This window comes from Malus domestica, chromosome 17 (genome assembly GCF_042453785.1).
Source record: "Malus domestica chromosome 17, GDT2T_hap1".
NCBI classification, from domain to species: domain Eukaryota; kingdom Viridiplantae; phylum Streptophyta; class Magnoliopsida; order Rosales; family Rosaceae; genus Malus; species Malus domestica.
In genome coordinates, this window is record NC_091677.1 from 11,772,837 (window position 1) to 11,790,742 (window position 17,906).

Consider the following 17,906-nt stretch of genomic DNA (forward strand, 5'->3'; position numbering starts at 1 on the left):
TGAGATGTTTGATCTCTCGTTCAAGGCTTTCCACCTCGGCCGTCAATGATTCAACTTGGCGAGTTCGAACAAGTAGGGGTTGGCCCATGTTGGACACAGAGCCCGCACATTGAACACTGAGAGCCCGGGAGTCTTGAACAACCAACTCATCGGACCACCTTGAAAGTAGCCTATTATCTCTAGGAGTGAGAAGGTTCCTAGCTACAACCGTAGCCGTTGTTGCATCCCTTATCACAGAGTCTTCAACTGTAAGAGGGCCATTAGAAGAAAAGAAGGAAGGGCGCCATATATTACCCACCCTGACGCTGCGCACTTGTATCATTCCTGAGACTCAAATCTAAGCAAATGTTGGACGGGTATGCCATTTTCAAAAATGGTAAAAGAAAAGGGTTGGAGGGAGTAAAATCTCAGAAATACAACAAAGACAATTTTCAAGGGCATGCAATCTTCAAAGTGTGCATGTTGAATACAATTGACACCGCTTTAAAAGGAAAGGCAACACAACCACTTGTTCAAAAAATCGAAGAGATACCACTCTTCGAATTTTAAAAGTCGGATTTTCCTGCGTAAAGTCCGTCAACACTTTTCAGACGCGATCTCATCTTTTGGCTATCACGTGCAACTTTGTCAAATATGACTGACAGAGTTGAAAACGTGCGAAGTTCATTATTCCAACTACCATACTTTTGGTCGATAAGCGTGGGTGACAAGGCCACATCCGCACTACCACTTGCTATGGGGAAATTACTATATAGTTCGACCTCCATCCTCTATGGCAAGGAACACATCCAAAACGCATGACTCTTCTTCTTCGCCAAATGCATCTGCAACCAAACCCTTCAACATACTCAGTTTTCTTCCTCTCTAGAAACACCTCTTCAACCAAGTCACACCAGAGCAAAAGTATCTCATATCACTAGGGTTAAAAGCAAGAGTATCTCATAACACGCTTTCTCCCTATCCTTTTCTTTGTCCTCGTTCTTCTCTGCAGGGCAAGAAAAAATAGAGCGATCAGTCGGCACTTAGAATCAGCCTTCCGATTTGGAACCGATTGCCTGGAACCCCTTCCCTAATTGCTTATCTAGTACTGCTTTCGAAGTACCCATTGTTTCAACATCTTGTGCATCCAAAAAAGATACTAGATGCCTGGAGAACAGATGAGGAAAGTGAAAGTGATGCATCGAAGCAGGCGGAGACGAGCGCAACAAATACAGGTGCTGATCATCCGCTATTTCTTCAAAAGCAAAAGTATCTCATATCATCAGGGTCGAAAGCAAAGGTATCTGATATCATGCTTTTCCCCTGTCATTTCCTTTGCCCTTGCTCTTGCCTGCAGAACAATGAGAAATGAAGCAATCAGTCGGAACCTGAAATTAAACCTCCGATCAGGAACTGATTGCCCAGAACCTTTGCCTGGTTGCTTACCTAGCATTGCTCTCGAATGCTCATCTTCAACTGTTGACGGGTCTTGAATTTCCTCAGCAAATACTTCAAGACAGTTGATATGATGTTGGATCTTTACACTGAAGCTGCCAAACATGGATGAGTGGCTGAAAAGTGATGCTCTGAAAGACCATTGAAAGGCAAAAGGTTGCGCACCACTTCTGCTAGGTGAAAGAAACAAGCAGAGAAGAATGCAACACGATAAGCTAGAACAAATCATTATAGCAGGACACCCTTCTCGGCAAAACTGCATAATCCAGACGGATGAGTCTAAGTCAAATCCAAGCCCGCCATCGTTGCTATAATCAAAGAGCTCGAGAAGCTTCAACAACCTTTTGCTGGCACTGTCGCCGAAGAGCAAAGTCTCGACAACCCTTGAAGATCATACCATTCACCAAACTGCTCAGGGTTCATATGAAAATTCTGCGAACTTCCTTAATCTTTCAAAGCAAATTTTTTTTGCAGCATCTGACCTTATCCCCTGACCTTCTTCAATATGAATTTGAAAGATTGAACAAAGAAACGGACCATCACCTCCATCTCGTGCCTACCTACCATCTGTCCAAATCCTAAAACCGCTCGTGGTCATGTTTAAGTTCAAGATCAAGCCTCAACGGCCCTTGAAGAAATCACAAGTCCGATTCAAAATCAAGTGTCCGCCACCCTTGAATCAAAATCAACTCCAGATAAAATGAGTAAGTTCGAAACTTTGAAGGAAACCAAAAAACCCTTCAACCTAGTTCAAGATCAAAGTTGTGGAACGTCAACAAGCGCAACAAAATACGTGTCGATTCATCCATTACCAAAGCCAAAGATCATCTACCACATGAAGCTCCTTGTGGTCCAAATTTCATCCAAGATCAAGCCTCAACGACACTTGAAGAAATTTCAAACAAAATTCAAGATCAACCCCCAACGGCCCTTGAAGAAACTCCCAGCCCAATTCAAGATCAAGCCCCAACGGCCCTTGGATCGACATCTACATTAAAGGACTTCAAAACGCATCTTTTACACGTGACAAGCACATGTAAACAACGCGCCTTGAAGTGGAGGCATTTGTAGAAGTTGAAATTTCGGTGAAATAAGTATTGACAATTGTATTAAAATTACAACCCCCATTCATCTCACCTACATCATACACTCACTTCACATACATCATACACTCACCTCACCTACAACACACACTCATCCCACCTACAACATCCACTTACTTCACCAAACAAATGGATGGTGGTGATTCATTCTCAAAGCCTATAAATAAGCTTCTCCATCAAGCAAAAGGGAGGATTTTACATACATTCTCTCTACTCCCAAATTGGAAGAGAATTCACATCACACCAAAGCCTTGAAGCCTCGAAACTCTAAAGCTCTCAAGCAAATCCCGAAGAATCAAGAAAGCCCTCTTCGTTCTTCGTCAAAATCCTCCTTCAAAATCAAGCCCCAACGGCCCTTGAAGAAACTTCCACTAATTCAAGATCAAGCCCCGACGGCCCTTGACGAAAGTGTTCATCATTCATCATCCGTTCATCCTAAAGATCAAGCCCCGACGGCATTTTGGATCAACAACATCAAATCTACCCATTACAAAGATAGAATCAGAGGCTAAATTTGTATAAGAGATTGTAACCCTTAAATCATTAATACAAATATTATTTTGTACACGTGTTCTTGTCTCATTCATCGCAAGAATTCCCGTGTTTACAATATGAGGGACAAAATACATATTGGATTAGACTGTAGAAACAGCCTGGTTGAATCAGCTATGTACACAGAGACTTCAGTTTCACCCGTAGCTGGGAAGTATGCACAGATCGAAAGCTATCAGGTTGCGACTCTTTCATTTTTTTTTCCTTCTTTCGGATATTATGTAAATTTTCATTTGAAATATCATATTGTCGAGTTTAGCATACGGACTTTTAATTTGAGTTAGTTGAAACGCTTGGGATTAATAAATTCATGGTTACATGCTAGTGATGCGGTATAGTTTTTCTTGATAAGAAGGCCTCAAAAAACCTGTAACCCAAATCAGACGAGAGTCCTAAGTTTGTAAGGCTATCAGGAATGAAAGCAAAGTCTCACTAACCAGCCGACATGGAAATGAAATGGTGTAAACTCTTTAGGAAGCTTTACAAAGCAGGATAAGACTACGTACGATAAATGTCTTCCCCTTAACTTCGCAAAGCAGGGAGCCCTTTGGAAAAACCGTACATCGATCAACTTGTACATATTCAGATTATATTGCAGGATGTAAACAAGTTCGAAAATGGTTGATCATCCCGAGATTTATTCAACAAGAGTTTCTAATCTTACAAAAGTTGACAATTCACAACTTACATCGCCTGGTACACGTATTACACTTTGATCAAGATACCGACTGCTAACCTCTAACTCTCAAACTATTAAAGAAACAAATCATACGGATTATGATAGAAGAAAAACGAGGAGTGGGGAAAAGAAGTAAAAATTACAAGATCAGACAATTAAAGATAAATTTCAAAACATTAAACCCATTCCTTTGGGTTGATGCAAGCATCTAATAGTTTCCATTCTTCGCTTCCCTCTTCTGGTTTCTGCACAGCAAACAATAAAATCACTCCCTCAATGATGACTTCAAAACTTCAAACTGTTCAGTTTTTCAGTAGTATCAGAAGTAAAATATCGTAAAGAGAGATCCAGTAAGCTTACATGGTCATATTCCCATCGAGAAGTCAGTGGAAGAGAGACGAGAATACTCTCAATTCGACCTCCTGTCTTTAGTCCAAAAGTTGTTCCGCGATCATAAACCTTTTGTTTAAAAGAAAAATATGAATTAGACCTCATTTACTCAAGTCCTGATGTTATGAAATTCTTCTAGTATCTTCAGGACTTATTTTCATACCAAATTGAACTCAACGTAGCGCCCTCTTCGCAATTGCTGCCATGCCTTCTGCTCATCTGTAAATGGCAGGTCCTTTCTTTTCTCTATAATTGGCAGGTAAGCAGGGACCACAGAATTTGCACATTCTTCACGTCAACATAAGTGAGCGCAGGAAGAGGATTTAGTCACTCAACTAGAAAGAAATAATTAATGGAAAATACACAAAGAGAAAGAACATTAGATATTTCTAAGCAATACCTGTGGCAAAGGAAAGAAGCATCTCCTGATCATAATCGTTTAGATCGTCAAAAAATATTCCTCCAAGTCCTCGCCTCTCGTCTCGATGCTGCATACAGATAAGATTGTCAAATATCAAGCAAAATAGTACCAGGAAAACATAGCAATTTGGCATCTGAACTGAGTCCGAAATCACATGTACTTTTATCCCATTTAGTCAGCATCATGATTATAACCAAATCAGTAGTTTAAGAGTAAATGATTGGGAAGTGGCGATAGGATTTTACTATTCATTTGATTGGGAAGACTGCCTAGGGGGGGGGGGGGAATCATAGCTTGCATGACCATGTTTCATGTTAGTGCACATTACACAACCCAAAACCAAAAGCTAGGAACTTTGAGTTATTAACATTGAAGACATATAATATTCTTTGATACTATAGAGATATAGTTAAGCTAACCAGTAGCATGTGACTACAACAACATCGTCAGGCACGGAGTTTAAGATGAAGCGTGAGAACATACAGACATTATATACCTAGTAGTTTTAGTATCGAATGTTTGTATGTGTCTATCAAGATCTTCGTGATGGGTAAACCTCATCAAAATTGTAACAATTGGAGTAATTTGACACACAACAACAATCACAATCCCACAATCAATTGCATTATGATGAGAATGTCAACATACTCATTTCACAAAATAATATCACCAATATTATATAAGCAAACAGGAACAAGAATGCAGTTATTTGGCCTGCAGGCACGTCTTTTGTTAGTTCCTAAGAATCCTAAGAAGTTATCCAAATTGACTGTTAGAGTTTAGAAAACATCAACGCATCATCAACACCATATTATAAATTCATAACACAACAGTAAAACAGGTTTAGTAAAATACCTTGATATAGAAATAATCATCACACCATTTCTTGAACCGAGGATAGAAGGCAGGATCAAATTTGTCGCAAGCACTTTTCTGAACCTACAGAATTTAGGCTAACATTAGTATGCAGTTAGTTAACGCCAACCAGCAATTTTCACAAGAAATGAGAATGTTAAAAAAGCAGAGCTTAATCACAAAACGCCATGAGGAAAGTTGTCTGCTTTGAGTACATACTGAATGAAAATGCTTAACATCCTCCTCAAAAATATAAGCAGGTGTCAAGTCAGTTCCACCCCCAAACCACCATTGCCTAGGTGCTCCGGGAGCATCTGCATAAATGTGACAAATCAAGATAGACTCCAAACAGCGTTCCTTTTCATAAGCTATTTTACACAAGTATTACTCATAATCTCAACACATGTTTACAAAGATGAGGAAAGTATAGTGATTGTTTCTGCTATCGTAACTGCTAGCAGATTCATAGTTAATTAATCCATAAAAGGTATTACTCATACTATCAAGATATCATTTCTAGCATGTGAGCATAATCTACTGCCCAGTGGCAAGGCAGCGGGTTCTGGCTTCTGGGTTTCACATTTTTCATTATAATTCTACTTTTGCACATTTATATCCAATTCGACCTCATCTTTGGCAACATGTCAAATCCTTTCATTTGCATTATCCTACACAAGTATGAACTAAAGTGCTATACTCAATTTGAGATCATCTACTACATCAGTACTTTGAAAAACGATGGATTCAAGCCTGCCTACCAACTAACACCACCTAACTAAGCAATGTACAATCGACCAAAAAGTAACGAGCAATTAGATTCACATTCATACCTTGTGGAGCATCGGTTTCGAAATACCGATAATTGAAATGCAAAGTAGGCGCAAACGGGTTCTTCGGATGCAAAACCTGAAAGCAATCCAAAACCAAAATGCAACCCCACATATTACACACACAAAATAAGAAAACCCAACATTTCTTTGTTCACAAACAGAGCAGAACTCACGAAATTACCGAGCTAATTCCGGCGGCGAAGAAGGGAACCGGGCCAGGCTTGTGATCAGCTGCGGCGGCGCCCTTGGCAGCTCGGTAGGCCTCGGGAGGCATAACGCCGTACACAACAGAGACATTGACACCGGCCTTCTCCCAAACAGCACCGTCCTGGAGAACCCTGCTGATGCCCCCGCCGCCGCCGGGTCTCGACCACACGTCCTCTTTAAACGTGGCACCGCCGTCAGCGGCCTCAATGGCGGCGCAGACGGTGTCCTGGGCGTCTCTTATCATTTTCTCGAACCGGCCCCGGACGGAGGACGATGAGGAGTTCTCGCGGAGGAAGGTGGCGGGGCGGTGGGCTTCGGGAGTCTCTTTCTCGATGACGGCGCATCGGACGGCGGAGGAGGGGGCGGAGTGGAGTGAGTGGCGACGGGGGTTAATGGCGAAAGAGTGTTTTCTGGGGGAGAAAGGCGGGAGCTTTGGTTTTGGGGAAGGAGGTGGGGAGAGGAGAGTGAAGGAGGAGGAAGCTGAGAGCGCCGCCGGCGGTGGCATTGTGGGTGTTTGGAAACGACTTTTGGATCGGATTTTCTAAAGGCTGTGCGTTTCTGGCATTGGAAATTGAGAGGGAGGGATATGCATTGGGTGGGATAAGGCGGGTCAGTCAAAACCAAATCCAGATACGATCAGATACTATTTGTTCAGTGCCCATTGGATTAGATTATCCAGTATTACTGTGGGAGTTTGGTCTTTTACTGTTGGCTATTTAATTCAATGTTTGGAGTGTAGGTGAAAATTGAGCTCCATCATCAAAGGAAAATGGTAGTAAATTTGCTATGCAATATTTATGTAATTTGTTAAATGTCGAATTTTGTATCGATTATGTATTAATTATGTGCCAATAGTATATCAATAATATGTCACTATATCTTAACATCATGTGACAATATCTTAACATCATGTGACAAACTTGTTAACTGTTCATCAACAACATGTTCACAAAATTGCTCTATGTCTCCAATTGTATGTATGAGCAACACAAACGATGAAAGAGAGAGCTTGTCCAAAATAAAATTGAAATATTTACAGAAATTCGTGTTTATTTTATTTTTGAAAAAGTAAGGCTCAACTTTTTAAGATTTTTATAACTTCGTTTTTACAATCAAAATCGTTCACATTATAAATTATTCTGTAATAATCATATTTGTAATTCTTTTACCATATCCATCTATATGTTTTTATATAGTTTGTTAACTAAACGATTTCGTATTTTGTTGATTTTTTGGGTAAATGATCTTTACAGGGTAATACTATGATGATTTTGATCATAAGCACAAAATTCTTCGACTCGATCCTTAAGTATCTTTAGAGGAACTCCTTAATTTTAAAGAAACAAGTTAATTCCTTTTGTATGTATATATTTACACTAGGATAACTACCAATTTGCCAACTATAAAATGGGTCAACAGAACAATCATCGAACTCACAATACCAAAAGTTGAATTTAAGAGGAGGCAAACTTAAGACTCTCATTGACAAGTTGAACTTACTAAAGACAAAAATATAGGGAAGTCATGTTTTAGACTATATTTTGTAAATTATATAATGTCGCGGTTGATTGTTGGACACATTTTTTAATAATTTAACCAAAAAATCCAATCATCAAATATCACATCACATGGCTTACAAAATATAATTCAAATAAATGATTCATCTAGAATCACCTCTTACTCACTATTCAGATTTCAAAAATCTAAAAATAAAAAACAAAAATTAAACGAAATAATTATCTCCGTAAATCCCTATTCGATAAACTAATGGTAGCATCGGCGGCGGATCCCATCAGGGTTCAAAGCCTGGCCCAAGCCGGTCTGACTCGAAGTTAAGGAAATGGGCTGATTATTGTTGCTGAGGAAGAAAGGATAGGGAGAACTAAACAAGAAGTCTCTCACAAATTTTCTTTATATTATTAAAGACATTTTTTATATTATAAGGACAAAAAATAAAAATGGAGTCACATGTCATGAGAGTTTTGAATTAAAATAACATGTCTTTAATAATAGAGAAAGTGTTCTTAATAATAAAAAAGATGTCCTTAACCTTAACGATAAAGAAAGCTGTCTAAGAGTTTTTAAATAAAAATAGTTGCTATTTATTAATTTTCTGTTTTTATTATGCAGTGTCAAGTTTTCTTGATCAACGCTTTTTTTGTTTGACTTTCTGTGAGTCTAGTCAAAGATTTGAAGGATTTTGTGGGATTAAATTTGGCATCGAGAAGCGCCTTGTAGCGTGCTTTGTTTTATTAAAGAGATGTCAGCCGTTGTCAATTGATGCAGATACCTATTGAATATATGCAGTCCAACTACCATGTCATTGCGGAATTATCATTCGCTGAATGTCATTTTTAATAGATAAGAACATTGCTTGAATCCCAGGAGACTCAACGACAGTGGGATGAATGCATTGCATGGTATTCTTTTTGCTTTTAGGTTTCTCAAATGATGCTGAAGTTAATCAGGTGGTACTGGTCGCAATATGTTATGTTATGTTATGTGTAGGAATATTAACTTTTTCACTAGGGTAGTTGTGCTTATCTGTCGGTCTTGGCCAGTCGTCTGATCGTTTAGTTTTCTGTTTACTTGACATATTGGTTTAGGGCATGTTGTTTTAGTAGGGAATTAATAATTCGTTTGTGGGTGACTTGAAGACAAACTGACCTAGGAACCTCATTTTGTTTTCTTTGGCTTAGTTTTTGTTCATTCCGAATCAAGTAGGATGAGTGATTAGACACTAAACATTGGTTGATATGGTTCTAAGTTGTCTGGACGCGTAGTTAACCAAGTTAAGACGTCACACTCTGTGCATGCACTTTTAGTTGCAGTTGGGCCTAACACGCTAAAAACGGACATGATGCTTAATCTGTCAATATATGAGAAGTCACACTGTGGATCATACGCCTGCTTTTACAGTTTGAGCAAAGGGTTAAGCCATAATTTCCTAAACAACTTTGTCTTCGATCGAGCTGCTAAATGTATGATGTCACGGACAACCACTATTTCTGTATATTGGCATTACATCAATCCTCAGTTGTACTTGTTTTTCTGATCTCTTTTCGTTGTTCTTATGTGTTTTGTTTTGGAATATATTAAGCTTGGGTCCCAAGGAACACAATGAAGCTTGGTCATTGTCCTTTCTGGTTTGTCTTAATAATTGGCTTTAACTGAGATTACAAAGAACTGTGACATTGGGAGGAAGCTGCAATATTTAATTCAGCCACTATGAAACTCGCTTTCACTGCTGGGTTTGGCTTTGGATCAATACTCAAAGGACCGATTTAGGTTGGTCCGGGTTTTGTGTAACTAAGAATGCCGTTCTTAGGGTTAGTTTGAGTTCCGCTTCTCTGTAAGCTGACATCCGAATCGCCAACATGAACTTACGTAGGATTCTTGTCAATTTGAAGTGTATTTCTTGCATTAGGAGTTTTTTTTTTTTTCTTCTGGAATTGAATGAACCAGTCGAGCAAGGATATCGGTTCTGTATATTCTCCAACAGTTGATTATCTTGCCTGAATAACCAATGGAAAGTACATAAGTGCCGTTCATAGGGCATCGATATTTCGTTTTCCTTTGGGGCCTTTCGTATACCATGACAAAACATAGTCTCCACCTTTGCATTCTTGAGGTATAATGCAAACAGTGGCCTCGAAGATTGGTTATTCTCACCACTAGTGACAGGATATATCTACAACCTCGAGTCGGAATGATTTCCTTGTGGCACCTAACTATCAGCTGCCATGAGTTTGGATTTACGTAGAAATTTACAAATCGCACACCAACGAGAACTGCTAGTAGTGAGACTCGAACTTTGGTGGGACGACACATAAGGGAGAGACCGTACCAACTAAGCTAACCCTCGTTGGCAAGAGTGGCCTCTATTTAGGAACCAAAATAATTTGAGCTTTTACATGAGAGGTATTAACGCATATGATTGTATACAACTGGTAATTCGCCTAAGGGTTCTTGGTTTATACATCTTGGGACGGCAATTGTTTAAATAAATATTTATTTGCAATATTGGGTAATCTAATTTACAATGGGTTGTGAAACATGTTTTGGATTTGCAATTATTGAAAGCGTCAAAAATCAACGCACGATACGACTAAAATATCCCCAAAACAAATAATTAAACAAAAATATTTGAAAGAATTTGACACAAGTAAAGAAAAAGAATCTATCACAATTAGAAACCCTAAAAAATGAAGAAAAAATCTTCAACTAAAATCCACACTATCAATAATCATCACGATTAGCAAATAAATTAAAATTAATTAATAAAAAATTTTGCCGTCCGAGAAAAAAACAAAATTTTAAAAATATTTAATTTTTTTTAACAGTGTCTCCCCAACCTTCTCCTCCTTGTTCTGTTCCGTTTATCCCTTTCCGTCTCTGACGCAGAGAGACCGAGCTCCCATTGGCGCCTTTTAACCCCTCGGATTCGTCCAGACAAACGCCGAATTCCAATCCCATCGGGTTCCAGTCCAATCCAATCCGACCCACAGTGAAAAATCCAGATGAAGCGCTACAGGAACGGAGAAATCTGGGACTTCGAGCACCAAATGCCGGTGGCCGCCGGCGCTGGCGGTGTTATATTGGGTTTGGACGGCGGAACCACCTCCACCGTCTGCATTTGCATGCCGATTTTGCCCTTCTCCGACCCTTTCCCCGACCCGGTTCCCGTCCTCGCTCGAGCTGTCGCTGGCTGCACCAACCACAACAGCGTTGGCGGTAATTGTTCTTCATTTCTTGGGGTTTTCAATTGATTTTTAGTGTTTTGAAGTTTTGATGGTGGTTTTTTACCCAATTGGAATCACTTTTTGGTGAAATTGTAGAGGCCGCTGCGAGGGAAACATTGGAGCAGGTGATGGCGGAAGCGTTGGCCAATTCTGGTTCGAACCGATCGGTGGTTCGGGCTGTTTGTTTGGCGATTTCCGGTGTCAACCACCCCACTGATCAGCAGAGGATATTGGATTGGCTGAGGTAACACTTTCCAGTCTATAACATTTCCTACATTGTTCCCATTTGTGTGCTTTCCAATTGGTTTCTTCATCGGACCCTTTTGGCCCTTTCAGGTTTTTGACACATATCAATGTCGAATTAATGTTGTTTGGTACTAAGGGTTTGATTTTTCTTGGTGTGAACAGGGATATATTTCCCAGCCATGTGAGGTTGTATGTTCAGAATGATGCTGTTGCTGCTCTAGCTTGTGGGACTTTGGGGAAGCTTCATGGGTGTGTTCTAATTGCTGGCACGGGGACCATTGCGTACGGGTTCACAGAAGACGGTAGAGAAGCTCGGGCAGCCGGTGCAGGTCCTACCTTAGGTGATTGGGGAAGGTATAACCTTGTTGCTTTGTTCTTATTTCTTCTCTATCTCATTCTCTCCCTCAGGATGCTCCTAATTTATAAAAATTATAGGGGATAGCATGGTTAATGCTTTATCCACTTTATAGAGGATACCTTGTTGCTTGAACCATCCTAACCGTGAAGCATATAGAAATATACCAGGGTCGTGAGAAGAAAGCAATTAATGGGGAAGTTAAAGCGGGAACCTTTTGGTCCTTATCTGACTTTTTGATCATATTCGGACTTAATGCTTAGTTTGAACTGTCATATAGCTCTTTCCGTATTTCATTTTTCATCTTTCCCTTTCCTGCTCATCATTTTGTTATCATTATGCTCATCCTATTATGTTTATTATATGTTGTCATGGCCGTATGTAAATCAGGCAGATATGCTAAATACACTTATCAGTTTTAACCAGAATTTCTATAGTTGATAGCAATTAGGATGTGATCAATAAGGATAAAGGTGTCTTGTTCTCCACACCCTTTCTCTTTCCAGCAGTTTTATTGAAGGTAATATTTTGTTACTTGTAGTGGATACGGTATAGCTGCACAGGCATTAACCGCTGTGGTAAGGGCCAATGATGGTCGTGGTCCAGATACAAAGCTTACATCTAGTATTTTAGAGGAGCTTGGTCTTTCTTCTCCAGATGAACTCATCGGGTATCTATCTGAAACTTATAAATGTCAGCATCACATACATGGGTGAAGTTACTAGTTGTCATTTTCAGATCTTACTGTCCTGCAGCAAAACTTTTACGCAGTTTTGGCGAAAATAGACGGCAAGGTTTGTTCCATACCTTGAATGGTCCTGGTTACGTGATGCAAATATGTGAGACGGTTTCCACTCATTGTAGCTAAAATCTCGTCTAAATGTATATGATAAAAGTTTTCCAGTTCCGTTGAAGTACAATCATTTCATATTTTGAGACTGATCTTGTTAGATAACAATGCTTACACCCCTAAATGTTTGGATACCATGGCCAATCACTGCCTTAAAATCATTTTAAAAAATTGGACAGTCTCTTGAAAATGCAATTATGTGTATTTTTTGTTTGCACTTGTCATGCATACTTGATAGAAATACATTTATTTAAAAGGAATTTTGGTGTTTTATGTATGTCTCTGCAAACCTTCTTGAGAAAAATGAATTGAGAAGTCAGTCATACATCTGAAACGTAAAATACAATATATGTTGATACAAATGAGTACCAGGGGTTTGATTGTATGGGGTATCAGATAACAACTATAATTTTCTATTGGATTTTAGGTGGACGTATGCAGACCCATCATGGGCTCGCATTGCAGCACTTGTTCCAGTTGTTGTTTCTTGTGCAGAGGCTGGTGATGAAGTTGCGAATAAGATTCTGTTTGATTCAGTCCAGGAGTTAGGGCTGAGTGTGAAAGCTGTTGTTCAAAGACTTGGCTTGTGTGGTCCAGGTGTGACATACTGAACAAATAACTTCAAATTTTTATAGGAAAACCTTTCTTGGCAGCTGACCCCACTTAGTGGGATAGGCTTGGTTGTTGTTTGAAAATCTTTCTTGGATTTCTTTGATGCATAATAAGCCATGACTCGTGAGGTTAAGCATGACCTCAAAGAACATTAATCATTTAGTGGTAGGGTAGTGATACTATTTAAATACCCCGTTGCAGAAAAGAAAAGGATTAATACAGTGCATACTGGGAGCAAAACATTTTTTTCCCATGGCCTCTATGATTATTGAGTGTGTAGGGCCTTGATTCGATTCACTTTATGGGTTTAACTGTCATTATAGTTGATTGACACCTATAGGTGTTATGTTCCCTCTCTCTTGTGCTCTATTGCATCCCAGTAGCAGTGGTATGGCTTATTGAAAGTACGCCTAGTCGACCTTCCATCTTAACATGCAATGTTTTTTTTCTGAAGTACGATGGTGTGGCAGCTGTATGGTTATGTCTTTCTGTCCTATTTAATTTTTAAGTTTAATGGGGGTAAGGCTAGCCGACATTCACCTCTCCCAGACCCTGCGTAAAGCGGGAGCCTTGTGCACTGGGTACGACCTTTTTAATGCCTTTGTTCTATGCCCATTCCTTGTGCATATGGGGTTTTATTATTGCAGAGTTCATGAGGGATATTCTTTATACATATCAGACTCAAGGAGTTTATGTATTTGCAAGTAATAATTGATTGGTAGGCAGTCCCTACCGTGCATGCTAATTTCATTTTTTTTGTATTAAAATTGAATGCAGAGGGAAAAGATTCTTTTCCGCTCGTCATGGTTGGTGGTGTTCTTGAAGCAAACAAAAGGTGGGATATAGGAACGGAAGTCATCAAATGCATCTCCAAGGGCTACCCAGGGGCAGTTCCAATTAGGCCTAAGGTAAACACATCTTGTGCCTCACTTCAATCAACTTTTTACATTTTCAGCAAATAAGATTTAAATGGTGAGCCAACTACTATCGGTTGATAGCTTCTTGAGTAGTCCCTAGTGTCGGGCTTCCTTCTCGCTGAATTCTACGCTTTCCTTTGAATAAAACGTTAAAGCAGCTTCATCAAACTGATAACTAGAGAGTACATGAAAAATCGATAACACACAAGAAGTCTGCGGAAGGAACAACTTTCAGCTAGTAGATGACAATTGTTTCTGTAATACGCATTTTATCTTGTTGAATTTCTAACATTTTACTTACAATTCTGCGGTATTTGTTTTCGTAAATCAACCATCAGGTTGAGCCTGCAGTTGGAGCAGCATTGCTCGCATGGAATTTTTGCATGAAAGAATCTCTGAAGGAAGCCTTCAAGAGGTGACTGTCGTTGTTTTACAGTCTATGAATTGTATAGTCGAAAGGATCACGACGAAGTGAAAGAGAAACAAGCAGATCAAAATTGCAAATGAAATCATCATCAATATTTTTTCGGGGTTAAGAAGTGTTTATCAATTTTTTTATCTGCATAGAATTAGGTTTTTGATGTAAAAGTATCACTGTTAATAGTGAAGTAAAGAAAATGATTGCAGGTGAAGCAAAAGATCCTCGTGTGTTTTTGTTGTTTGTTCAATTTTTTGTCTCCTAATAGCGGTAGGAACGACTTGTTTGGCGGGCCTTATTTAATTAGAGAGATGATTCAAATGTTATTTTCGAAATATGGTCTCCCTAACATCACGCTTTTATAATACAAATGCAAAGCCTGCTCATCATTGGGTTAGCAGACTCCTTGTTCTGTAATTAAAAGCTGACCACGTACACGAAAACACAATAAAATCTTTAAATTTCCTTAACTATTCGGTTTGAAAATCGCATTCTATACATTCTGATTCGGCAGATAGTGTTTAGGGTTGGTTGAGATTGCTTTTGTACGCTTTTGTTGAAAGTGCTTTTATTAGAAGCATATTGAAATTTTCATTAAAAATGCAAGTTTTTCTGAGAGAGTACTTGGCATATGCTTCTTGATTAGGAGAAGGATTCTCTGCTCTCTTTTTTTCCCTCCTCTTCCCTCCCCTCCTATTTGAATGATTACGGTTAAGTCACATCAACATCTTATATTAATTTTTTATAGAATGAGAAAGACAAAATATAGATTGTGAGAGAAGGGGATGGAAAGAGGAGGGGAGAGAATCCTAATCTTTTTTATTAAGCATCTGACAACACTTGATTAGAAAGTGCTTCTATGACGCCTACGTACTTTAAGTATTTTGTCAAGAAAGTTTATTTATAAAACAGAGTGTTTTGATGGTCAGAAAACAATTTTAGTCATTTTTCAAAAGCAATCTTAAACATGCTCTTACTTAATGATAATATGGATAATAAACAATTTGTTTAACACTTATCAATAAAACCAAATCTACTCTCTTTTTCGAAGAAAATTGTAGCGACCATGGCATGCATGAAAAGCCTAACACAGTGAAGATGTAGAAAGCATGCAAAGGATGCTCAACCTTCCCATATCAGAGCAAGAAAAGCACAAGTTCATTCCTTAACGGCTTCTGATCTTCACACCAAAAATCCCGTCATCGTTTTGGATCATATCCTCCTTTGGCAGCTATAAATACCCCTCAAACCCTACATACCAAAACCTACATTAACAATTTAAGCTCACGATTAAGGTAACTAAACACTCGAGCACTTCATTAATCGATCTCGAAAATCAAAAGTACGAAAAATGAAGGGCGTCGTTATAGCGGCAGTGGTGGTGGTGCTGGCCATGTTGGTCTTGGTTGAACCGGGGCATGCCACGGTCACTTGCCAACAAGCAATGTCATCTGTGACTCCTTGCCTTCAATATCTTACCAGCGGCTCTGGCACCCCTCCTGTGGCATGTTGCAGTGGTGTTTCGGGTCTGAGACAGCTCACTCAAACCACCGAAGATAGGCGTACAGCCTGCCAATGCCTCATGGACGCAGCGAATCAAAACCAAGACATTAAGGAAGCTGCTGCGTCTGGCCTTCCCGCGGCATGCCGAGTTCAGATCAACGTTCCAATTTCTAGGAGCGTCGACTGCAACAAGTAAGTAATTCATGTGCTGTATTGAAAAATTCTTCCTAACAATTGTTGTATAATCCGCCTGGCCATGTGATTAGGACGTGCTACGTGTTTCGACGTGTGATCATCACGTGCTTGCTACTGCTAATGTTTTTTGGTTTTGTACGAACAGTATTGAGTGAAATGAAGGCTACAGATTGAGTTGAAATAAAGAGAGAGAAGCATGGGGGATGTTGCTGCTATCTTCTTCAACGGCTGCAGTGGCTAGCTTTTGGTTGAATGTCGTCAAGTTATGGTTCTCACTAGAGAGCCATGCTATGCCTACTAGTTTATTCAACCTACTTGTTATGTACGAGATAACATTGTATTTAATAAAATAAAGAACTCTTAGTTGTCTGTTGGATAACTCACTCTATATTTAGACACATAGCTTTTAAACGAAGAAATTCTCATGTTTTGAAAAAATAGAGTTTAGTTGTTGTTATCGAACTTTAATGATTCAAACCAACTACTTTAAAGACCCTGTATATATATGACCAATATTTAGACTGTCCCATATCACCTGCACATACAAACACTTTACCGATGAAAGTGAATTTAAGCCTGAAAAAATCATCAAATCAATGTATCATGCATTGCATTCCATGTATAATTTTGTTACAACTTGTGACGAACTTGTTTTGGGACACACTGGGAAGTTTTCTTGTTTTCCCTAACATTGGCAAGTAGTGGAAAACGGTCCACATACTTTAAAAGCCTAAATTGTGATTCATTGTTTTGAGATATGGATTCAAGTAAGAAGTAGCTAGAGAGCATGCAATGCGCTCCCAAAATCTCACCAATTGAAGACATCCGCCATTTTTTTTTTGGTTGAAAGAACAATTCATAGAAACAGAAGGGCAGCAGACCAAACAACAAACAGAGAGCTTCCCCGAAAGCCTAGGGAGCAAAGACGAAGATAAACAGGACCATTAACAACTATAAATACACCTCAAACCGACCTGCCAAAACCACAACTAGAAGCTCCCGTACATTAACAATTGAAGCTCAGGATTAGGGTCAACATTAGAGTACTTAAGACCATCTCCAAAGATGTTAAATCCTAAGTGAAATGTCATGTAATCAAATTTGAAGGTAAGAGCAAACTTTAACTGATATGTCAATCCTATGTGGATTGACATATGAGACAATCTCCAAAGGAGATGTCAAATTTTAAACCTAAAATTTAAATTTGGAGGTATACGTGGCATTTTGGCATCTTTTAAACTTTTGTTCTCCAACCGATATGTCAAATTTTAAATATAAAATAATAATTCATATGTATTTTCTTTGCATTGGGAATGAAAAGAAACAAAAGGATAATACTTTAAACCAATAAAAAATTAATGAAAAGCATTTAATAATTAATTAAATTTTTTTTGAAGGTGCTGTCAAATTTGGCAGCAAGAGAGAGAAAACATTAATACTGTTTTTTGTTACCGTTATTGTTGATTTGGACATTTTGACATATTTTTTGGAGATGCTCTGAGAAAAGGTGATGTCAAATCATTTTTAATTATTTATTGTGTGGGTCCCATTAATGCACCAATGATAAATCTTTGAAATTTATTTTAATTGATTTCTT

At 38.9% G+C, this 17,906-nt stretch overlaps 3 protein-coding genes across 3 annotated transcripts; 2 read left to right on the top strand and 1 right to left on the bottom strand.

The window, feature by feature from the left end:
* Positions 1-3,707: 3,707 nt before the first annotated feature.
* Positions 3,708-7,202, bottom strand: LOC103405128 (oxygen-dependent coproporphyrinogen-III oxidase, chloroplastic). The gene is made up of 8 exons (XM_008344092.4): positions 6,446-7,202; positions 6,265-6,340; positions 5,654-5,748; positions 5,435-5,518; positions 4,559-4,646; positions 4,322-4,446; positions 4,129-4,227; positions 3,708-4,013 (listed from the first exon to the last, which is right to left on the bottom strand). Exons 1-8 carry the CDS (start codon positions 6,974-6,976, stop codon positions 3,945-3,947), a joined length of 1,167 nt encoding a protein of 388 aa, XP_008342314.3. The 5' UTR covers positions 6,977-7,202; the 3' UTR covers positions 3,708-3,944.
* Positions 7,203-10,809: 3,607 nt separating this feature from the next.
* On the top strand, positions 10,810-14,946 carry LOC103405129 (uncharacterized). The gene is made up of 7 exons (XM_008344093.4): positions 10,810-11,205; positions 11,310-11,457; positions 11,622-11,813; positions 12,356-12,484; positions 13,092-13,261; positions 14,054-14,184; positions 14,532-14,946. Exons 1-7 carry the CDS (start codon positions 10,992-10,994, stop codon positions 14,610-14,612), a joined length of 1,065 nt encoding a protein of 354 aa, XP_008342315.1. The 5' UTR covers positions 10,810-10,991; the 3' UTR covers positions 14,613-14,946.
* A 1,016-nt stretch (positions 14,947-15,962) lies between these two features.
* LOC139193364 (non-specific lipid-transfer protein 1-like) lies at positions 15,963-16,464 on the top strand. The gene is made up of 2 exons (XM_070816356.1): positions 15,963-16,306; positions 16,455-16,464. The coding sequence occupies exons 1-2, from the start codon at positions 15,963-15,965 to the stop codon at positions 16,462-16,464; spliced, it is 354 nt and encodes a 117-aa protein (XP_070672457.1).
* The last annotated feature ends 1,442 nt before the right edge of the window (positions 16,465-17,906 follow it).

What these genes read in the sequence shown, in the direction of transcription:
- LOC139193364 (XM_070816356.1), top strand. Translation starts at nt 15,963, where the DNA reads ATGAAGGGCGTCGTTATAGCGGCAGTGGTGGTGGTGCTGGCCATGTTG.
- LOC103405128 (XM_008344092.4), bottom strand. Translation starts at nt 6,976, where the DNA reads ATGCCACCGCCGGCGGCGCTCTCAGCTTCCTCCTCCTTCACTCTCCTC. An exon ending in ATGATTATTTCTATATCAAG is followed by an intron (nt 4,647 to 5,434) that starts GTATTTTACTAA and finishes ATCTGTATGCAG; the next exon opens with CATCGAGACGAGAGGCGAGG. An exon ending in CTCGATGGGAATATGACCAT is followed by an intron (nt 4,014 to 4,128) that starts GTAAGCTTACTG and finishes TTTGCTGTGCAG; the next exon opens with AAACCAGAAGAGGGAAGCGA.
- LOC103405129 (XM_008344093.4), top strand. Translation starts at nt 10,992, where the DNA reads ATGAAGCGCTACAGGAACGGAGAAATCTGGGACTTCGAGCACCAAATG. An exon ending in CAACCACAACAGCGTTGGCG is followed by an intron (nt 11,206 to 11,309) that starts GTAATTGTTCTT and finishes GTGAAATTGTAG; the next exon opens with AGGCCGCTGCGAGGGAAACA. An exon ending in TCTCCAGATGAACTCATCGG is followed by an intron (nt 12,485 to 13,091) that starts GTATCTATCTGA and finishes ATTGGATTTTAG; the next exon opens with GTGGACGTATGCAGACCCAT.